The 23,042-nt window shown below is 52.9% G+C and overlaps 1 protein-coding gene across 1 annotated transcript; it reads left to right on the plus strand.

Annotated features, from left to right (window-relative positions):
- Positions 1–404: 404 nt before the first annotated feature.
- Positions 405–22,356, plus strand: EFTUD2 (elongation factor Tu GTP binding domain containing 2). Its single transcript, XM_041461985.1, has 28 exons — positions 405–542; positions 761–866; positions 1,504–1,669; positions 2,103–2,181; positions 4,253–4,328; positions 4,866–4,931; positions 5,186–5,221; positions 6,041–6,131; positions 6,999–7,081; positions 7,550–7,716; positions 8,720–8,844; positions 10,423–10,486; positions 10,840–10,930; positions 11,717–11,852; positions 12,132–12,259; positions 13,269–13,462; positions 13,603–13,714; positions 13,957–14,097; positions 14,541–14,642; positions 15,110–15,192; positions 16,841–16,927; positions 17,182–17,308; positions 17,755–17,842; positions 18,188–18,306; positions 18,703–18,797; positions 20,044–20,197; positions 21,130–21,237; positions 21,803–22,356. Exons 2-28 carry the CDS (start codon positions 762–764, stop codon positions 21,896–21,898), a joined length of 2,919 nt encoding a protein of 972 aa, XP_041317919.1. The 5' UTR covers positions 405–542; position 761; the 3' UTR covers positions 21,899–22,356.
- The last annotated feature ends 686 nt before the right edge of the window (positions 22,357–23,042 follow it).

Consider the following 23,042-nt stretch of genomic DNA (forward strand, 5'->3'; position numbering starts at 1 on the left):
GATGGCTTCGAGGACACACTTGTGTCACACCAGCGCTGCCGGGCGGGCCCGACAGCCCCGACCTTATCGCGACAGTCCTGCCCTGTGACCCCCCACTGTGGCAGCCCAAGGCCGCGCACGCGGGTGGCAACTGGGAACCTCTCCCCTGTGCGAAACCGCCAGGCCCTGACACACCGCCGTCCCACGGCCGCGCTCTCTATCGCGACAGCCCCGCCGGTGACGAACACCTGGGCCCCGGGGCCGCGCGCTCTGTCGCGACAGCGCCGCTCGCGCCGTCGGAGCGCCGGGACCGCGCAAGGCCCCCGGGGCTGCCCCGGCCGCGCCCGACAGAACCGGCCCCGCCGCCCCGCGCTACCCCGCGGCCTCCGGGACGCTCCGGAACCGGCCCCGACCCGGCGCCGCACACACCCGGCCCTCCTCCCGCGGGCGCGGCACTGGCGGCGGGCGCGGGACGCTCGGTCGCGACAGGCGGCGAGGGCAGCCCGGGGCCTTCGGCAGCGGCGGCGCCGGCGAGCGCAGCGGCGGGAGTGGAGCCGGGGCAGGTGAGGGAGAGCGGGGCCAGGACCGGGACCGGTGAGGGAGAGCGGGGCCGGGGCCGGGGCCGGTGAGGGAGAGGGAGAGTGGGACCGGGACCGGGGCTTCGGGCAGGGCCGGGGCCGGGGCTGGGGCTTGGGGCCAGGGCCCCGGTGCCACGGGCCCTGAGGGGGTTCTGTCACGGGCCCCGGTCTCTGCACCCTCCCGACCCTCTTCCCGCCCCCAGCATGGACACCGACCTGTACGACGAGTTTGGGAACTACATCGGGCCCGAGTTGGACTCGGACGATGACGACGACGAGCTGGGCCGAGAGGCCAAAGACCTGGACGAGGTGAGGAGGGGCAGCGACCCCCGGAGCCGGCGGGGCTCATCCTGACCCGGGCCCGGAGCGGGGACGGGCCCGCGGCTGCTCCTGCTCCGTGCGGGGCCCTGAATGCCGAGGGTCCGAGCAGGGCTGGTGTTTAAAGAATTCACAAAATCCCTTCCTGGCGTAAAGAGAAAGATCTAGCTGGAATGGCAGAGGGAACCGCCAGCTCCTGGGCTGGGCTGGGTTTGGTGTCAGGCCCATGGCGGGTCCGGGTCCCCTCGGGAGCCCCTCGGGAGGGAGCTGAGGCTGCTGCAGGAGCGGGATCCCCGCGGGGGAGGCAGAGCAAGACCCCACGGACACGGTGGGGGCAGAGGGGCTGCCCCAGGGGGGAATTGAGGGAACCCTTTCCCGTGTCCTGCTGGTCCGTGGGTGGGGTTGTGTTACCAGGTGTGGTTCTTGCCTTGGGCTGTGGGGTCCCTGCAAGTCCAGGGCTGTTGCTGATCCAGGAGCTGTGGGAAGAGCCGTGCTGCTCCTCCAGGAGCTGCTCCCAGGGCACCCCTGTGGGTGCTGGGGCTGCACTGGGGGTCCCTGGCTCGGGGGTGACCCCAGGCCTGGCCCCCTGGGGGGCTCCACAGCAGCTCAGAGCGAGCCTTGGTTGCAGCTGGAGGATGATGATGATGATGATGACATGGGGGAGCACGACGAGGAGCACGCTGGGATGGAGGTGGTGCTGCACGAGGACAAGAAGTACTACCCCACAGCAGAGGAGGTCTATGGGCCTGAGGTGGAGACCATCGTGCAGGAGGAGGACACACAGCCACTCACTGGTCAGTGGGAGGGGCTGGAGGGAGGAGAAGGCTCTCAATGGATCCTTGGAAAGGGGAAATAATATTCCCTTTTGTCCTGCCCCTTTGGAGATCCCTCATAGCCTCAAGAGCTCTGCAGATTTGGGCACTTGTGGTTTTTGCAAACCCAAACAAAGGTATCTTTGGAAGAACAGGAATCAGCAGAGGTAGGAGAGCTATTTAAGGGAGAAGTAAATGCATTTAAGTGATCTCCCTTGATCCCTCCATACTGGAATGGCTCAGCTTTAGGGGCCCTGCAGTGACCATCTCCTGCAGCTTTGACAAACAGCTGAGAGAATCTGTCAGCCAGAAAATTGAGGGGTTGTCAGCTAAAGTCCTCATTCCTGGGGGCTATTCCTGACCCTGCTGGTTCAGGGGCTCTGGGAACAGTTTGTTGTTCTGTCTCTTGTTTCAGAGCCCATTATCAAACCTGTGAAAACCAAGAAGTTCTCCCTGATGGAGCAGACACTGCCGGTCACTGTCTACGAGATGGAGTGAGTGTGGGGCTGGGGGGCACGTCTGGGGGTCTCACTGACCTGAGAGCAGCCAGTTCCCAGGTTCTGAACCCAAAACAAGAGAAGTGCAGGACAATTTCACAGACATTTTTCCTCCCCAAGGAAAATGGGCACAGGGTAGGGATGGACACAACAGGGGAATCTCACCTCAGGGGCTGAGGCCAAGCTCCATAGCAACAGCTTGTGGCTCAGGAAAACTTCTTGGAATGATTTGGGTTGCAGGGGACCTTAAAACCCATCCAGTCCCATCCCTGCCATGGGCAGGGACACCTTCCACTGTCCCAGGTTGCTCCCAGCCCCAGTGTCCAACCTGGCCTTGGACACTGCCAGGGGTGGAGCAGCCACAGCTGCTCTGGGCACCCTGTTAAATATCCACATGGTCAGTGTGTAGCACACATCATACTGGGACATTTTGGGTTGATCCCAGTCTCAGATTAGGTCCCATCTATTCCAGTTTCCATTGGGAATTAATTTTTATGCTGCTGGGTGAGTGCAGAGTGCTGTGCAGTCAGCAGGACACTGCAGCTGTGCTGGGTGGGTCTATTCCTTGTGTCCCAAAGCAGCTTCTTGGACACCAGGGCTGGGAGAAAACCTCCTGGAAAAAATTCCAAATGCATTTAAAATTGGAGATGTAGTATATCAAATGAGTTTTCTGTGGAATAAAAACCATCCTTGGCTTTTTCTTGTAGAAGCCTGCTCTTGGTCTGTGTATTGTGGTGGGCAGGGGGTCTGTGACCCTGTACCTGCAGTGTGTGTGTGTTGTCTCTCTTTGGGATGAGCAGATGGAGCTGTGGGGGTCTCCTTGGGCTCATCTCTCCACTCTCCACTTCGTGGCCTGTCAGGGCTTTTCCCAGTTTAAATGTTCCCCTCCAGGTGAGCTGTGGCTGAGCAGCAGTTCCCTGGTGGTGGGCAGTGCCTGGCATCCAGCACCTCGTGTTTTGCAGAGGGGACAGGATGTTCCTGGAGCTGGTGTTCGCTCAGGGCTCCCTCAGCTGCCCAGGGCTGTGCCCAGTGCCTGGAGGCTTCAGCAGAGCTGGAGCAGAGCCCAGGAGCTGCTGGGGCTGGCTTTTCTCAGCCCGTGCTTTGGCTCAGTCCTGACCTGGGCTCTGCATTATCCACCACTTCCCTGATCCCTGTGTGCTCTGCTCATTCCATCTGTAATTAATTCATTTTTCTCCTATTTGTTGATATAAATGGTTAGGATGGGCCACGAGAAATTCCTTGTGGGATGTAGCCAGAAACCTGCAAGCTTGGTATTGATTTCCCGTTTAGCCTTATTTTCAGACCAATTAGGAAGGTTTTAATCTGGATTAGTATTGATTGCTGTATTTTTTAGCTCTTAATCAAAATGTTTTACATTAAGAAGTCTATTGCATCAGTGAAAATTTAATTTGTTTAAAAAGGAAATTATTTGACAGCACTTACTCTCTGCAGGCCTCTGGCAGTGACTGCGTGTTTTACTGCCTCCCATTATTTTTTAGGGGTGGTAATTTAGGATCTCAATTATCTTTTGGCCAGCATCCATCCAGAAGTGACCAGCTCATCATTACCCAGCTCAGCTGCTAATTTGAAAAAGACTTAATTCCTTGAGTCCCTGGAATGTCACTGTTTTAAGGCTTGAAAATCAGAATTAATGGTCTGTGGAGCCCCTGGCTGCTTTCAGAGCTCCATGGGGTGCTTGTTATCCAGCACCACGATTTACCTGCCTGCCTGCCGTGGTTTGAGTGGAAGTGCTTCATCATCTGAGTCTATGGATGTGATTTTTGCTCCAGTACTGACTAGAAGAGAAGAAAAATATTCAATAATATTCAATTGCTGGCAGCTTTACCAGCTCTGTATCCTCCCACCCACTGCCATCTGTCTGGGACTCCAACTCTCTTGTCCTCCCCATCTGGAAAGTGGGATTCTTCCTCCGCAGGGCACTGGCAGGATAAAAGTTTGGCAAAGATTCAGGGGGCACCTTGGATAGAAAGTGTAGCTGAAAAGCAGCACCTACTTTTCTTAGACGCAGCAGAAGCCTCCAACAGCCTTTTGTGTTTTGTTCCTGCAGTTTCCTGGCAGATCTGATGGACAACTCGGAGCTGATCCGGAATGTGACTCTGTGTGGGCACCTGCACCACGGCAAGGTGCTGTCACTGTCCAAAATGCAGGGGTAGGGATGGTGACCTGCTGCTTTGCCAGCCCTCCTGGCCCCTGGTTCTCTGCAGCAGTACCTTCTGCTCCTCCTGCTCATGCACTTATTTATAGAATCCAAGGATGGATTGGGTTGGAAGGGACCTTAAAGCCCACCCAGAGCCACCCCTGGCATGGCAGGGATACCTTCCACTGTCCCAGGCTGCTCCAAGCCCCATCCAGCCTGGCCTTGGACACTTCTGGGATCCAGGGGCAGCCACAGCTGCTCTGGGCACCCTGTGCCAGGACCTGCCTACCTTCACAGAGAGGAATTCTTTCCCACTATCCCACCTAACCCTGCCCTCCAGCTTGAGGCCATTTCCCCTTGTCCTGGCACTAGGTTTCCCTGTGAAATGCGTAGATATTTTTGTAGGTTTTATTTGTAGGTTTTACAATACCCTGCTCAGCATGCTCTGTGCTGCTGCTGGAGGGATGGGGCTGTGTTTGTGTCTGTCTGAAGAGAGGCAGCTCCTTTCTGTGCTCTCTTCCAGACTTGTTTTGTTGACTGCCTGATAGAGCAGACGCACCCGGAAATCCGGAAGCGCGACGATCAGGATGTGAGTGAGCTGCTGGGAACTCCCACCCTGGGGACACGGGGTGGCTTCTACACCCTGAGGGAGGGGGACTGTGCATGGGGACAGGGTGCTTCAGTGACTGGAATGTAGGATTGGGAAGCCAGAGCTCAGTCCTAGTTCTGCTTCTGTCCCTTACTTGTCACCTTAGTGATGTGCCTGAGTTATTGTGTCCTGCTTCAAACTGAGTATCTGGTACCAAAATGTGAGACTCTCTGATTTTTGTTTTGCCTTTGCAGCTCTGCTACACTGATATATTGTTCACAGAGCAGGAGGTGAGTGGTCCTGTAGTGATTTTATCCAGTTGTCTCATGCTTTACTCACAGTTGTTGTAGGCAGTTTCCTTGTCCATTTTAATGCCTTTTTGTGCCTTCCACATTTTGGTTATTTTCTTTATCAGTAAAACAATCTGCTCCTCTTGTTTGCCTCAGGAAGATTCCTGATCCAACTTCCTTCCCTCATCTCCATGTATGATTTTATAACTTGTTTAATGTTAAATCTACAGCAGAGTCACCCCAGTTTGGGGATAATTTTTACTTTCTTTTGAGAGAAAAAGGAGGAGGGGATTTGCAGTAGTGGTAGAAGAGAAAAAAATTATTTCGAAATAAATACATTTCTGCTTGTTTTCCTTAGCTCTGACTCCATGTGGTTGGGCATGAGTGGGAATGTTATTTTGTGTCATGACCAGAACAATGCTTTGAAGCATTTTTTTTTTCTCCTCTCAATGTTTATACTCTGTGTGATCAAATCTTGTGCTTTGAGGCGTAACTTGGTGGCAGCAGAGGGTGAAAGCACAAACAAACACCCACATTCTGTCTCAGGTGTTGCCTGTAGTACCTCCTCAGCTGAAATCAGGTGTGGAGGGTGCAATGGTGGCTCACCAGTCTGACCAGTACAGATGGGAGAGCAGGCTGGGTGCTTTGGTGATCTGAGGTTATTACTCTCTTCCAGGATGAGTGTTTTCTTCTTTCCATCTTCCTGATTTTTTTCTTGATCTTCTTCTATGTCTGTACATGGTGTTCCTTGTGTTTCTATACAGGGTGATCCTTTTGTTTATTTTTTTTAACCTGTAATCCTGGTTTCCTGTGTTTCAGAGGGGGGTGGGGATCAAGAGCACCCCAGTGACAATTGTTCTGCCGGACACCAAAGGAAAATCTTTCCTCTTCAACATCATTGACACTCCAGGTGATTGTGCAGTCCTGAAAATCCTGCTGTGGGAAGCACTTAGCTGTGTTTTGTACTTTTTATGGCTGACTCCAGCCTAGTCCTGAGTCTTCATCTGAGTTCATTCCTGTGAAGTCACTTCCAGCAGTACTGACCCATAATCACCCAGGATGGTTTGGGGTGAAGGGACATGGAAGTTCATCCAGTTCCAACTCCCTGCCATGGGCAGGGGCGAGTCAGGCTCATGTCTGTGATTACCTGGCCTGATTGAGGGTTGGTGAGGCTGAAGAGGTGTTTCTCAAGCAGCACAGGTAGAATTTTCCTTCCCAGATATTGCCATGTGCAGGGGGACCCTGCTTTGCTCAAATGCTGGTGCTCCACAGTGAGAGTCAGCAAGTTCCTCAGGCCTCTGACAGTTCCTCTTCTGTGAAGGGAACATAATCACAGATCAACTTGTAAGAAACTTTAGGGAAGAGGGTCTTGGGACACATCTGCTGAGCCACAGCTCAGGATGAGGGAGGTTAGAGCGCAGGAGGAGGCTTGGGGGGAGAAGCATCTGTTGTCTGTGAGAAGAAATCTTCCTCCTTTTCCCGAAGTGCTTGCACAGAGCTGTGAGAAAAACAGTCACAAATGTGAGGAAGAGTGCCTGTAAAACAAGTTGTGTACATTCTCAAAAAACAGCATTAGAGCTGAGGCTAAATCCCCATGGGGAGCTCTGGCAGCTGCTCCCAGGTCCCCATGTGAGGAGGAACCATCTCCCTTCTGCCTCTCTGGGTACCAGCAACCACAGGAATCCACAGAACCCCAGAGCTTCCCACCCTGTGTGCTGCTGCTGCTGCACCAGGGCCCTTTGTGCCTCTCACTGCCCACCTTTGTGTGGTTTTGAAGGTCATGTGAATTTCTCTGACGAGGTGACAGCCGGCCTGCGCATCTCGGACGGCGTCGTGCTCTTCATCGACGCGGCCGAGGGGGTGAGTGCCACCTTGTCCTGGGGCTCACATCCCTCCCTTTGGAGTCTGTGCTGCTGCCTTGCATGGAGGCCTGGGATGGGTTCAGCTTTCTGGGGTGAAGGGTTTTTGGAGGACAGCTTGGGAAGTGAGGGTGTTTTCCATCTGAACAGGCAGCCAAGCCTGTGGCTGCTGTGTCCAGACTGATGTGATGCTGTGGCCTGCAGGCTGATTGTCTGACTTGTGTGCATCTCCATCCCCATGATACCTAAAACTGAGCAGGTTATTTATATCAGAGATGTCCAGAGGCTTGGATTCAAGGAATTTGGTTGGGTTAGCACCTATTTCTGAATTTCAGGAGAATTAGCTGATTGCTGAGCTTGGGCTTTTCTGCAGCCTGGCAGCAGAGTAAGGGTCACTGGTTGCCCCTCACGCCCCAGATAGCATTTTGGGGAGGCTTTCCTGGGGCTCTGAGCTCACTGCTCCCTGCAGGTGATGCTGAACACAGAGAGGCTGATCAAGCACGCCGTGCAGGAGAGGCTGGCAGTGACTGTGTGCATCAACAAGATTGACAGACTCATCCTGGAGCTGAAACTGCCCCCCACAGATGCTTACTACAAGCTCAGACACATTGTAGATGAAGTTAATGGTCTGATCAGGTGAGGCTGCTTGGGGTGCTGCATTGTTAGTGCTGCTGTCCCTGTCCCGTGGCTCTCTGTGAGCCCTGCACATGCCTGAAAACTCATCAGTTTGTCTCTTGATGTGTTGAGTCATAGAAAATGGGCCAGGAAGAACCACTGGGAGTTAATCTCAGCTGATACATTGAATTTAGGAGGATTGGCTTTTCCTGGCAAACTCCAGGGATTTCATTTCCCCTGCCCCATTTCATTTTTCTTCCACTAAAAAGTAGAGAAAGTGGACATCTGACCAGAGCAGGGAATCTGTGCTCCCAGATGTCTCAAATACACTGAAATGATCCAGGTTGTATCCCAAATTGGAGGTTGAGATGTCTTAAAGCTCCTAAATACTTGCTACAAAACTAAAAGGGGATTTACTGTCTCAACTCCTGGACAAGGATTATGATATTGACACAGTTCAATCTCCTTGCCAGCCCTGCCCAGGAAAGGGAGGGATGTCTTAGACATTTCTGTGGGCTCTTCTGCATCCAGGGATTTTTTAACAGCATTCTGCCCTTCAGGTGTGTGTGTGTTTGCACACAAGCTCCCTGGCATGTCTCTGCTCGATGTGTGCTGGCATCAGGCAGCTGGAGCAGGGTAATTCATCCTGCCTAGCGTGGCTGTGAGCTCATTAAACCTGTTTGGATTAAATTATACCCCTGTATTATCTTTTCCCTTACTTGGTTGACCAACTTGGCTGCTTTTTTAGAAGAAGAAAAGTTATCTCAGATAAAAAAATCTGAAGTATTTGTGCTGGTAACTTTTTAGTTCTAGGATCTTTAAATCTTTGCATTAATGCTTGAAATTTATAGGCAGAAAATGTTCCTGACCCTGAGATTCTGATGGCAAGCAAGCTGCAGCCTGTTTAAAGATGCTTTTTGGCAATGCACGCTCCTTGCCTGTCACTGCTGTAGGGTGTGGGAAGTGGGCTGAAGTGTCTCCTTTGGTTCATAACATTGATTTGATTTTATTTTTCTCCTCTCAGCATGTATTCCACCGATGAGAACCTCGTGCTGTCTCCCCTTCTGGGGAACGTGTGCTTCTCCAGCTCTCAGTACAGCATCTGCTTCACACTGGGGTCTTTTGCAAAGATTTATGCAGACACATATGGTGAGGATTAGCCAGAAACCTGGTACACTTCAACATCTCATTTCCCAACCTTTCTTGTGGGGGTTTTCTAAGCCATTCAGCTTCCCCTGCACACGGCCAGTGTTTGTGTTCTGGAATTGCTGACAGTTGAGTGGTGCTGCAGAGCTGAACCTTGGGGGTTAAAAAGCAGAAACACAGTTTTAGCAAGATATTTTCTCCTGATAAATGTTTTGTGAGTCAGAAGCCAAGATTTTTTTCATACCCTGAGCAGAAATAACAAGCAAATGAAGGCAGGTGTGTGTGTGTTGTGCTTTGCCTCCCTGTCAGCAGCTCAGGAACGAAGCAGTTAAGCTCTTCCTGCCTTTTCCCAAAAGTCCAAGACTCAGCTGCAGCTGGGCACAAGCTTTGCCCACAAGGTTTTGCACTCTTGCCCTCTTTCTTTTTTAAGAAACTCTCTTTTTCTGGCCTGGATTTAATTTTCTGCTCCCCAGGTGCCCACTCAAGGCAATCTGCTGCATGTAGCAGTGGGCTCCGTGCTGGCATTAGCAGCTGCACAGCCCAGGTTTTTGAAGTCCCCCACTGGGGAATTTGGGGATCTGTAGGAGCTGAGAGCAGGGGAAGAAGGAGGTTGTAAAGCAGGTGGGCCAGCTCTTGCAGAGAACTTGGCCTGAGGGAGGATGAAGTTGTTGAGGTCAGGGACTGATGGTGTCAGGACTGTCACGTGTCCTGAGAGTTTGGAGCAATAAATGAGCTCCCTGAGTGTCAGAGCATTAACTCAGAGCCTGCTGGGGTGAGACCCCTCCTTAGGGAGCTGAGGACTGCACAGTTGGCAGGAGATGCCAACTAGGTGGGGAAGGCAGGAGCTGAATGGGTGTTTGGAGTTGGGAATAGTGGATTCTGGTCACCAGGAATTGTGTGTGCAGCCACCACATGTCACTGACAGGAGTTAGAGCAGCATCAGTGTCCAGACTGCAGCCACCAGGAGGCAATTCCTTGTGTTCACACATCTGCCCACAGCAAAAGCTTGTTTGGAACCTGCTGTAGGTTCTCATTCTATCCTGGTTTTTGTAAATTCACCATGACAGCCAGCACTGCACTGGGCCTTCAGTGCTGGGTGTTTGGCTGTGTGCTCCCTGAGAAAGAGGAAGGAGCTGGAGATGTTCAGCAGGGCAGAAAATGCTGGTGCTGAGCCTGCAGGGCTGAGGGGTGGAGGCCATGCCAGCACCTGGACACTGCAGCAGCAGTCACAGATTCCTGTTTGGAAGTGCAGCAGATGAGGTTGGGCTCCTGCAGCACTCCTCAGCTCTGACCCCGTGGGTAGCAGAGAGCTGGAGTGTTCCTGGGAAGTCAGTCTGTGAGCTGCAGTGTCCCTGGGCTGCTGGGGACATCCCCACTGGACTCTTTCTGCTCATCTCTGCCTGGGCTCCCCAGGACAGCGCTTAATCTTTCACTCAGAATTGGGACGAGGCATTCACTCATCAGCATCAGTTCATTAAATTGAATCCTCAGGCTTGTTTTAAAAGCCAAAATATAAAGATTTCTAAGCTAAGAAAAAAGCAGTGACATCTGAGAGGCTTTATCATTTGCTTTTTCCTTTAGGAGACATCAATTACCAGGAGTTTGCAAAGCGGCTTTGGGGCGACATCTACTTCAACCCGAAGACGTAAGAACCCTTTTAAAATGTTTTAATGTTTTATTCCTGGGTTTTTCCCTTCTTTCCCTGTAAAATGTGGACCCAAGGGTGACTCCTGATCCTCTGATCCTGTGGTGTAGTACCTGGGAAGGGCTGAGTCAGCCCTCCTGCCTAATGTTAATCCATGTGGATTCACACCTGAATCCCACAAGCAGGAGCAGAGAGGCTACTCTGGCCTTCATTTGGAGTAAGCCTGGCCCATGTGTCCCTGACAGCTTGGCAGGGGATGGGAGGGAGGAGAGGAGAAGCTGGGAGGAGCAGAGGCTGTGTAGGGGTGCTGGCAGGCTGCAGTTCTTGCTCCTCACCTCTCTGGTCTCCAACAGCCGCAAGTTCACCAAGAAGGCCCCAACGAGCAGCTCCCAGCGCAGCTTCGTGGAGTTCATTCTGGAGCCCCTGTACAAGATCTTGGCTCAGGTCTGTCATGGGTCATTGTTCCTCCCACAGCTCCAGGCAGGAGCAGCTGGGGCTGGGCACTGGGTCTGGTCCTGTCCTGTTCTGCAGTGGGATCTGCACAAGGTGGCTTTGGGGGCGCACAGTAATCATTATTTCTGCAAGCGCAGTGCTGTATTTGCAGTGAATAGAGCAATCCTTGCCCTTCCTGGTGTGCTCTACTAGCAGCCAAGTGACAGTGCTTGGACTTGGAGCAAAGTCTTGGAGCACAAGTTGGATGAGGAGGAGTTGGGGAGGCTCAGCCTGGAGAAAAGGAGGCTAGGGAGCACCTTCTTGCTTTCTACAGCTCCCTGACAGGATGGGACAGCTGGGGGAGGTTGGGCTCTGCTCCCAGGGAACAGAGACAGGAGGAGAGGAAATGGCCTCACGTTGTGCAGGAAGAGGTTTAGATTGGAGATTAGGAAAAATTTCCCCCGAGTTGTCCACAGCTGTTGGCACAGCTGCCCAGGGCAGTGGTGGAGTCACTGTGCCTGGATGGATGTAAAAGCCATGTAAATGTGGCACTTGGGGACTAACATGATTTGATGGTGGCCTTGGCAGTGCTGGGGAAATAATTGGACTGAATGATCTTAGAGAGCTTTTCCAGCCTTCATGATTCCACAATTCTATGATTTTTTGACCCATCTGGCTCTTGTGTGAGCTATAACCCAGTGCAGGTTCCCTGTGGGTGGTGACTGGTATGTGATGTGCCCTGGGGAGCTACTGACTGGGACCCCCACAGTGAACCTGAGAGTGGGACTTGTCTTGCAGGTGGTGGGGGATGTGGACACAACCCTGCCCAGGACTCTGGATGAGCTTGGCATCCACCTGACCAAAGAGGAGTTGAAACTGAACATCCGGCCCCTGCTGCGACTCGTCTGCAAGAAATTCTTTGGGGAGTTCACAGGTACAAGCTCTTTGTCTTCCCCTCCACAATCCTCCTTGTATCCCCAGTACCTCACACCAAGAGTTAAGGGTTATATTTTGGCCAAGGAGTGCTAACTTGCACAGATCCTGCTCAATTTCCCAAATCTAAACTATGACACCAGGATGGCCTGAGACACTGCTCACCTCTCCCCTGCTGCTGTGAGTGCTGCAGTCACCCTGGCTTTGCCTTGTGTTTATGGAGTCCATTTCTTTCCTCCACACTGGTTAACCCTGTCCTCACCAAGTGTTCTTGTTGCAGGCTTTGTGGACATGTGTGTGCAGCACATTCCCTCCCCAAAAGTGGGGGCCAAGACAAAAATTGAGCACACCTACACCGGCGGTGTCGACTCCGACCTGGGGGAGGCCATGAGCGAGTGCGACCCTGACGTAAGGAAACTCCTGTGTTTGTTCTGAGTGTGCAGAACCAAGGCCAGCAGGCTCTGCTCCCCCTGCCCTGCCAGGGCAGCTGCCTCCCAGCCAGCTATCTGCACAGATTTGACTTGCAGCACTCTGAAACCTCTCATCCGACACTGGAACAAATCTCTTCACTCCAAGGAGCTTCAGCTGCCTGCCAGGGCAGCCCTGGAGAGAGGGAATTGTTTCACTGTGTTCAGAGAAGAACAGGTCTAGGTCAGGACTCCAGAGCATGTGGGAGCTGCAGGGTGGTTTTGTGTCCTTTTGCAGTCTTTTTGTCCCTTTTCCTTGAAGTTTAATTCTCTCTCCAAACTCTAAAAAACTGCATGGTGCTGATAAAAATAACCCTGTGTTAGTTAGTCAGCACCTTTCCTCTCCCAACCCTTCCTCCTCCAACAGCTTGCACTGAGCTGTCATTTGGAGTTGTCTGGAGCCACCAACGCTGGCAGCTGAGTGAGAAATTTGCCTGTGACTTTTGCTCTGATGTCTGCAGAGAAAATTATTTTAATGAGTTGTGATTATCCACATAAAACTCCACAGTGGTGACTGTCACCACATCACCAGTGTGGAGTGACCTTGTGGCACTGGAAGCTGTGATCTTGGGGAGCTCAGGTGCTCTGCCCTGAGCAGGTTTGCAGGCCAGCAGGTGACATTTTTCCTCATGGCTTTGTCCCAGCCACCATTTGCTGCTCTATAGGAGCTCTACAGCAGCTCCAGAACAGTCCACCATGGTCATTCCAGGGCTTTCCATACAGGGCAAGGAGGTGTGGGGCTGCCGGTGGCAGGAACTGAAGGACTCGGCAAATCAAAACAATTGTTTCTAAATTCCAGCCCATTTATCCCTTTTATCCACAAATCATAGAATATTCTGAGTTGAAAGAGATCCACAAGGATCATCAAAGTCCAGTCCTGCCAGGTCTGTGTCTATTTCTTGACTGTGTTTTGAAAGAAGCTCATTTCTGTTTCTCTGTGTCATGGGAAGGGTCCCTTGATGTGTCACACAACCAAAATGTACAGCACTGATGATGGTGTCCAGTTCCACGCCTTTGGCAGGGTGCTCAGTGGCACCATCCATGCTGGGCAGCCTGTGAAGGTCCTTGGGGAGAACTACACCCTGGAAGATGAGGAGGATTCCCAGATCTGCACCGTTGGACGCCTCTGGATCTCAGTTGCAAGGTACAGAAAGCTGTGGCAATGTGTTTATTGGGAAAGGAGTCACCTGGTGAGGGACTGGGAGGGAGGGAGAGCTGTCAGAGAGAGGGAGGAGGAAGGTGCTGGAAGGTCTGAGGCTGCAGTGGTGCTCTCCTGCCTTTCAGGTATCACATTGAGGTGAACAGAGTTCCTGCTGGCAACTGGGTGCTGATTGAGGGCGTGGACCAGCCCATAGTGAAGACAGCAACTGTGACAGAGCCTCGGGGCAATGAGGAGGTACCAGGCCTGGCTGGCATTGCTCAGCCTTCCAGGGAGGCAGGGTGATGGGGTACAGCCCAAAAGCTCCTCTAGTGGCGTTAAAGAATCCCTGTCTGCTCCCATGGTGAGGCTAAAGAATCCTTGTCTGACGTACCAGGGCACAAGAGCCACTGAGGGAAAGAGAGCAGCTTCACAGGCTGTGTATTACCCTGAGGACATGCAGGGATGCAGTTTCAGCTCTTTGTCCTCTCTGATTCCAGGCTCAGATCTTCCGTCCCTTGAAGTTCAACACCACATCTGTTATCAAAATAGCTGTGGAGCCAGTCAACCCCTCAGAGCTCCCCAAAATGTTGGATGGTCTCCGCAAAGTCAACAAGAGCTACCCCTCACTTACAACTAAGGTACTGCTGGGGGCCACTTGGATTAGATGATTTCCAGAGGTCCCTTCCAGCCGTAACTGTTCTGTGATTCTCTGTGTGTGTGTGGCTGTTTCCAGCCAGTGCTGGGGGCAGCCTCTGGGCTGATCTTCAAAAGAATCCATTTTTTTACCACAGGTTGTTAATGTTTGTTGTGGGTCTTTTCATGCTGTTTCAGTTGATCTTATAAATTATGTAGAAATAGCAGAAAAGTGTAAATCCAGCAGAAAAACACACACCCTGCTGTGCCAGGGAAGCAGCTTTCTGCAGAGCCCAGCAGCACTTCCTCCTGGAAAAGGCTGTGGGAGCTTTCCTTGGGGTGTTCTGACTCTTAACAAGTGTATTTAAGGCTAATCCTTCCTCAGGCTTGAGTAGGAAGGAGCTGTGAGCAGGGGGGCTGCCAGCTACATCCCTCTCTTGTCTTCCAGGTGGAAGAGTCTGGGGAACATGTGATCCTGGGAACAGGAGAGCTGTACCTGGACTGTGTGATGCACGACCTGCGGAAGATGTACTCCGAGATCGACATCAAGGTGAGGGAGTGAGAGAGAGATTTTCCCTCTGGAAACCCTGGACAGGGTTTTGGTCCCCTCTCTCAGAAGGATGAGAAAAAGAAAACCTGCCTGAACATACTGCATGGATTTTGTCACATTCCTGTAAAAGTAAAAAAAAGGCTGTTAGGGTGTAAAAGGGCCTCTTACAGCCTGACTGTCACACCAGTGGGACTGAGAGTGGCACATTGGCTTGGAGAGGAGTTTTCCATGTTCCAGCCTTCCCTGTTCTTCAGACATTGCCTGGCTAGCATCAAATAAATTGAGCAGGATTTTTAATACCTGGAATTTTATTTAAATTTTCCTGTCTCATTTGAAAGCCTCAGTGCTTCATACATGACCCTGATTAAAACACTGCCAGTTTTTCCTTGTAGGTGTTCAGAGGTTTCAAACAGTCTTTTTACAAACAAAAAAGTACTGAAAACCTTACAAACCTTTTGTTCTTTTAGGTGGCTGATCCAGTGGTGACATTCTGTGAGACAGTGGTGGAAACATCCTCCCTGAAGTGCTTTGCTGAGACACCCAACAAGAAGTAAGGGCCCTGGGTGAGCTGGGATGGGAGGGGCAGAGGGAGGGTCCATCCCTCCAGGGGGGCTGTTCCCACTGGCTGTTGTCCACCAAGTGGCACCTGCCTGAGTGAACAATGTCCCATTGACCTGAGCTCCTCAGGGACACACCTGAGTTCCAGGGATGTTCTTGTGCTGTGTAGGAGCTCTGAGAATGGAGGGAATAAAGCCAGATCCACATCCTCCTTTTTCCCTAAGTGTCACACCTTCTCAGCAGTTCTGAGAGGTGTTCTGGGATCCTGGAGCAGGTGCCAAAGAGCCCAGTGCTGCCTTCAGTAATTCCCCCAACAGTCTCATGAACAAGAGCTGTGTGTTCTCTAATCCATATGTAATCTTGGATTTGTTCTCCTGGTGATGCCCTGGAGCCTTGCAGCTGCTCTCATCTCCCTCCTCCAGCACGTCACAGTGATTGGAAGAGGGAGGCCTGAGAGGGAACATGGGGGAAATCTGTGTGCACAGGATGTTCCCATACCTGAGTTTTCACAGAAATCATGACGTGCTGAAGTTGACTCTCCTGTGTTCACCTGTGGTTTCTGGTTCTTCTTGCCTTCCTTTATTCTGAGACAATCTCGCCATGTTTGGCAGCCTTATTTCTGGGAACAGAGAGGTTCCAGTCTTCACAGAATCACAGGGGGGTTTGGGTTGGAAGGGACCTTAAATCACAGGGTGGTTTGGGTTGGAAGCAACCTTAAAAACCATCCAGTTCCAAGTCCTCCTGTGGGTGGGAACAGCTTCCACCAGAGCAGGTTGTTCTCAGTCAGGTCAGGCTTTGACCTTCTGGGCACATGGGATGACCTGTGCTGGGGCAGGTTTCAGTCATTGGGGGCTTCTCTGAAACAGCTTCTGGTGTGTGAGATGCAGCTCCCAGAGACACCTTGCCTGGCCCATGAGCTCCCTCCTGCAGCCCTGGACAGGGGCTGGATGTGGGACAGGAGGGCTGGAGCCATGCTGTCCCTCAGCTGTCTCCTTCTAGGGCTGAGCAGGCTTTGGGGAGCAGCAGCTGAGCACCTGGGCTGTGTTCACAGGGACAGAGGAGCAGCAGTGGATGCAGGTGACTTCATCAACCCAACTGCATCCAAGCTGGGTGCAGTCAGAGACTCAGAGAATGTTATTAAGTTATTAAGGTTGGAAAAGACCCTAAATTAACTCCAGCTGTCAACCCAGCACCACGTCATGTTCACCACTAAACCATATCTACAAGTGCCACATGCACATGTTTTTTGCACAGTTCCAGGGATGATGACTCCACACTGCCCTGGGCAGCTGTGCCAGGCCTTTACAGCCTTTTCTGTGTAGAAATTTTCCCTAATACCTCACCTAAACCTCCTCTGGCTCAACTTGAGGCTTCTTCCTCTCACCCTGTCCTTAGTTCCCTGGGAGCAGAGTCAGACCTCCCCGCTTGCCTGCCCCCTCCTTTCAGGGAGTTGTGGGAAGCCAGAAGGTGTCCCCTGAGCCTCCTTTTCTCCAGACTGATTCCCCCAGCTCCTCAGCTGCTCCTGGTGCTCCAGAGCCTTCTCTGGACACTCCCAGCCCCTCCAGGGCTACCAGTCCCTGCAGTCTTCCCAGTTAGTCCCATTTCCATCACTGTGGCTGATGGTGACCATCTCTCCTCAGGAACAAGATCACAATGATTGCTGAGCCCCTGGAGAAGGGACTGGCAGAGGACATTGAGAATGAAGTGGTGCAGATAACGTGGAACAGGTATGGCAATCTGGGAGGGCAGGAATGCAGCTGGAAGTAAATAACTGGGGAAAAGGGAATGCTGGAATCCGCAGGGTGCACAGTATCAGGCAGCAGCCTCTAGGCAGGGATCCTGGTTTGGTTTTCCTGCCAGCCAGTCTGTGAGCATCTCTGGCTGAGACTGTTTTGTGCCTGAAGGGAACAGGGTTGTAAATACATTGTGAGTGCAGGTCAGATTCTTGTTTCCTAAAGCTTCTTCCCTTTCTCTCTATCAGAAAGAAGCTGGGTGAATTCTTCCAGACCAAATACGACTGGGATTTGCTGGCTGCCCGTTCCATCTGGGCCTTTGGGCCAGATGCCACTGGCCCAAACATCCTGGTAGATGACACACTGCCCTCAGAGGTGAGGAGTGGGGGCCAGTCTTCAGTGAGACCCTTGTCCCATGGTGCCAGGTGGTGCCCACTCCTCCCAGAACTTTCAGCAAGGCCCTGGTGCCTTTGGGGTGCTTATTGTTTGCCTCAGATCTGCTGTACTTTCCCCACAATGATCCTACACTGGTTACAAGGTCACCTATTATTTTTCAGGTGTTGCTGTTTGGGCCAATGTCCTCAACTTGCCAAAATTTGCAACTAATGGCCTTGTCTTTCAGGATCCCCAAGATGTGGGCTCCTAATTTGTAGTGCTCTAGAAATTGCATAGTGCTGATGCTCTTGGGCCGTGAGAGGGAGGGGTGGACATGGGGGCATAGGGGAACACTGCTGCTCTTTTGGAAACTGGCTTTTAAACGCTGGGTGTTACTGGCTGTGATGAGGTGTGGTCTCTGAAGCTGTCTGTCTGTCTGTCTCTAGGTGGACAAGTCTCTGTTGGGTTCAGTGAAGGACAGCATCGTGCAGGGCTTCCAATGGGGGACCAGGGAAGGACCCCTCTGTGATGAATGTAAGTGGGATCTGTAGGGAAATGGAGACAGTGAGATTGGTTAAATTCTTCCATCTCTGAGCATTCAGGTGTTCCAGGCTGAACAGGCTTGGAGCAGCCTGGTCTGGTGGAAGGTGTCCCTGCCCATGGCCAGGAGCTGGACTAGGTCAGCTTTAAGGCTCCTTCCAACCTGAATCACTCCATGATTCTGTGATACGCAGGGTTATGATGTGGTGATGCATTCCCTGCTGGAATTAAATTTAGGAGAACTGCTGGTGGCTCTGGGTGTTTGGACATCTGGGGATGTGGTTGGTGCTGGCAGAGGATGTCCCCCGGGGTCACAGGCTGTCATTTCTCCCTCCGCAGTGATCCGCAATGTGAAGTTCAAGATCCTGGATGCAGTGATTGCTCAGGAGCCCTTGCACAGGGGTGGAGGGCAGATCATCCCCACGGCCCGCAGGGTGGTGTACTCTGCCTTCCTCATGGTGAGGCCTTGCCTGTGCTGGCTGATCCCCACGGACCTGCCCGGGGTGTGGGTGCACTCTGACTCATTCACCCATCAGAGTCTGCAGTGCCCTTGTGGGCTGGTACACGAGTCCTGCAGGCCTGCATTGCAGCCTGGATGGAAACTGGTGTGCATCTGCTCACTCTCCCCTTCTTGCTGCTGCTGGGCTTGCTGGGAAGGGTGGGCATGGGGGAGAGGAAGGCATGTGACTCATGCCCAGAGGGAGAAAAGGCCCTTTCAGTGTTTGTGCTGTTGGTCTGGGCAGCCATGGGGCAGCAGGATCCTTGTAATCTCGTCAAGCAGTGAGTTTGACTGTGCTGTTGAGCTGTGCTGGTGCTGCGAGAGGCTCAGTGCTCATGTCCCTGTCCCCTCACAGGCCACCCCTCGCCTGATGGAGCCCTACTACTTCGTGGAGGTCCAGGCCCCTGCTGACTGTGTGTCTGCCGTGTACACGGTGCTGGCCCGGCGCAGGTGAGCTGCTCCTGCTGCCAGCAGTGGGGCTTGCAAAGCAGCAGCGTTGGGATCTGGGCTGTTGGAGAATTCCTGGCACTGGTGCAGAGGGTGAAGTCTCTGTGAAGTGACAGTTGGGAGCTTCCTGACTGATCCTGGCCCTGAGCAGTGTGGGGAGGGATGTTGATGTTCAGGATCGCACACAGCCTTTGGGTTGTGCCTGGTTGTTCCTGGGTGTCAGAGAGGAGAATGTACAAAGCACTGGGGATGTGCTCAGCCTCGGGCCCCAGCACAGGAAGGACTTGGACCTCCTTCTGTGGCTCCAGACAAGGCTGGGAAGATGCTCAGGGGCTGGAACAACTTCCCTGTAAAAACAGGCTGGGAGACCTGGGGTGGTTCAACCTGGAGAAGAAAAGGCTGCAGGGAAACCTTAGAGCCCCTTCTAATGCCTAAAGGGGGTCCAAGAGAGGTGGAAAAGGGCCTGCAGTGCCAGGATGTCAGCACAACGGGTCCCCAGCTGGGTAATGATTGACATAGACTCCATGTGTTACAGAAGGCGGATCATTTTCTTTATTAAGAAACTCATTGCTTTTTTATACCCTAATTCACTACAGGTGAACCTAATTGGTCCTTTACTTAAAACACCATCACCAGTGGCTACTTAAGAAACCACTCTTTGGTATCATTTTGTTTATTAAAAAACCCATTGCTTTTTTATACCCTAATTCACTACAGGTGAACTTAATTGGTCCTTTACTTAAAACACCATCACCAGTGGCTAATTAAGAAACCACTCTTTGGTAAACAAATCTCTATAACACATTCCACATGTTCATGATACCAGGTGCAGCAAGTTAAGAACTTTCTTTTCTCTGATCTTCTCAAGCTTTTCCAGGAACAATGCCTGGGAAAGTTGTCTGTTTCTCTCTGTGGCCAGAGAGCTGCTGCCACACGAGGACAAGGGGGAATGGCTTCCCACTGCCAAAGAACAGGGTTAGATGGGGTATTGGGAAGAAATTCCTCCCTGTGAGGGTGGAGAGGCCCTGGCACAGGGTGCCCAGAGCAGCTGTGACTGCCCCTGGATTCCTGGCAGTGTCCAAGGCCAGGTTGGACGGGCTTGGAGCAGCCGGGGATAGTGGAAGTTATCCCTGCCCATGGTAGAGGGGGTGGAACTGTGTGGGGTTTGAGGTCCCTTCTCACCCAGATTTGAGGTCCCTTCCATGATTCTGTGACCCCTAGGAATGCTAATCCTTTGATGTGTTTGCAGAGGCCACGTGACCCAGGATGCTCCAATCCCAGGCTCTCCCCTCTACACCATCAAAGCCTTCATCCCAGCCATTGATTCCTTTGGCTTTGAGACAGACTTGAGGACCCACACGCAGGGACAAGCCTTCTCTCTCTCTGTCTTCCACCACTGGCAGGTGAGTCCATGCCCTGGGGAGATGGGAAAGAGGGACAGGTAGGATCAGGCACCAGGTGGGTACTCCCAGTGCCATAGCTCCAACAGAGCAGGAAAGCTCTGGAGAGCATCCTCGGAGGATCTTGGGGAGGCTTTGTGCACCAGCTGTTCCATGTCTGCCGGGGCTTTGTTCCAAGTCCCATCACTCCCAGTCCTAGGGAGGGAGCCCTGGAAGCTGCTGCTGGCTGAGAGTCAGGGTCCTGCAGTGCCTGGGAAGAGGACATTCCCCTTGGGAGGAGGGAACCTGTTTGGGTCCACTTCATGTTCTGTAGCTTGGACAGCAGAAGTCTTGGAGTGAGGCTCAGCCTCACTGATCTGCCATAGGAAGTTTGATCTGTGCCACACTTCAGCTTTGCCTCTCAGAGGTGGTGCTTTAAACCTGTAGGAAGCAAAGTTTGGGACAAAATACTGTTCTCTGGCCACTTCTGTGTCTGGGGCAGATCAGGTCCTGTGGGTGCCACAGTTGTGAGGTGCACAGTGCTTTGGGGTACAGCTCCATGAGAGCAGCAGCTGCAGGCTGAGTCCCAGCCTAAGGGCTGATGTGTCAAAGCCCAAGGCTCAGCTCTGACACAATAAGCCTCCCTGGTTTGTGGAGGGGGTTGTGCTGAGCAGGACTTGCATGGATTGTTCTGTTAGGAGATGTTATGGGGTCTTGCAGTACTCCCTGGGGAAGGGATATGTCCTTGGGACATGTCCTTGGCTTGAGTTCTCAGCACTGTATTATTGACCTCTCACAGGCATGATCACCAGCAGTGACATGGGTTTGTGTGCCAGGAGAGCAGGTGGGGTGTTGGGGTGTCTGTGGGACCCAGGGATGTTTCCTGTTGCAGTTGGTGTCTCCAGGAGGTTGAAGCAGCCCCAACATCACTCTCACACCCTGGCTCTGTGTTTCAGATTGTGCCTGGGGACCCCTTGGACAAGAGCATCGTCATCCGGCCGCTGGAGCCGCAGCCAGCCCCACACCTGGCCAGGGAGTTCATGATCAAGACCAGGCGTAGGAAGGTGTGTCTGGGGCAAATCCCTGTGCTGTGCCTCTGTCCCAGCAGCTGAGCTGTTGCAGTGTTGTCCCTTGGCTGTGCCACATCCCCTCTGTGTTCCCAGAATGCTCTGATGGCCTTTGTGCCCCAGGACCTCCCCTGTGCTGCCCATCAGAGCCTGCCAGTCCCATCTGTGACCCCAGTCCAAAACACCATCCTGTGGCCTCTGCTGAGCCCTGCTCCCTCCCCAGCCCCTCTGAGCCCTCAGTGGCCTGGTGTAGCCCCCTTGTCCAGCAGAAACAGCAGGAACTGGTTTCTGTGCTGGTTTAGTGAGCTGGACTGACAGGCTGCAGAGGAGCAGAGAGAATCAAGCTCCCCTGTGGGGGGCAGTGAGCTGGTAGATGTGCTCAGCAGCAGAAACCACGTTTGCAGGTTCCTGAGGAGTGCTAGATGCCTTCACGCTGCAGAGAAGCACCTTTTTTGGAGCGTAAATAAGAAAATTTATCTTACTGTGGATCACAAGGTCTCTTCAGTGGGCTCTCTGGGCAGTGGCTGTGTGGGGAATAACCTTGGCTTTGTGTTACCTGCAGGGCCTGAGTGAGGACGTGAGCATCAGCAAGTTCTTCGACGACCCCATGTTGCTGGAACTGGCCAAGCAGGACGTCGTTCTCAACTACCCCATGTAACCCTGCTGCCCTGGCATGGGGGCTGACCCGAGCCCTGGCTGGCACCTGCTGGTTCTTCCCCATCCCTGCTTGCTCAGCCCTGCTCCTGGAGGCTCAGGGCAGGCAGGGAGCTGCTCCTCAGGTCACTTCCATGGCTGTAGGAGTCTCCATGGACCAATTGTGGGCATTTCCATACGGGGAGCAGCCCAGAGCCAGAGCCCTGATCCATTTTGTATTGTTGGTCTCCTGTTGCCTCCAGGGAGGTTTTCCTTTTGGATGGGCTCCTCCAGCTCACAGAGCTGAGCAGTGTCAGTGTAGATTCCTGAGGACTGGGCCTCAACTGTGTCGAGCATTTCAGGCAGCTGAGAAAGGGGGGATGCTGGTGGGGCAGTGCTTTACCAGCCTCCCCAGGAGGAGGAATGTGGCTTTGACCTTTCTGTATCCCTTTTTTTGAACCCTTTTAAACGTTTACTACAAACTTCCAGGCTGGGCTTGGTCTGATTGTGCCTAGACATGGCAGTGCTGGGGGAGGCTCTGCTTTCCCAGTGCTTCCAGTACACATTGTCAGGATTTCTCCCACCCTCAGCCCCAGTTCCCCCTGGCCCCAGCACTGTACCCCTCCCAAGGTCTCGCAGCTATCCCACTCCTGCCTGTGCCAGTGAATGGACCAGCCCCCCAGGCCTATTTTTTTCCTTTCTTGCTCAGTCTTGCTGAGTTTTCAGGGATTTCATCAGCTGCTCATCCTCTGAGAGGTTTTTGGTGCTCCCTCTCCATTCTCCTGCTCTGTCTCTCTCTGAACTCTGCCCCAGTTCTGTCCCAAGTGTGTGCTGTGGAATCAGGGCTGATTTACAGGGATGAATGTCTCCTGGGGACATTCCTGCCCTCCCTGTCCCCTGGCTGCCCCGAGCCTGGCCCTGCCCTGATGCTGCTGTGCTGAGTTTGGCCCTGACAGCCTTGTTCATCCCAGCTCTGGGAACCTGTCCCAGAGCATCCCTGTGCTCAGAGGGGCTTGAGATGGCCCTGGGGCAGCAGCACAGCATGAGCAGAGGGTAAAGCTGAGGACAGCCTCCTCCCCCACTCCCAAAACCTGCCAGCTGCTGGTGGAAACTGGGAGGCACTGGGCTGACATAAGCACAGGATAGGAAACGTCCATGGGACAGCACAT

The sequence above is a fragment of the Pyrgilauda ruficollis genome, unplaced genomic scaffold (assembly GCF_017590135.1).
Source record: "Pyrgilauda ruficollis isolate IOZ18807 unplaced genomic scaffold, ASM1759013v1 scaffold159, whole genome shotgun sequence".
Lineage (NCBI taxonomy): Eukaryota > Metazoa > Chordata > Aves > Passeriformes > Passeridae > Pyrgilauda > Pyrgilauda ruficollis.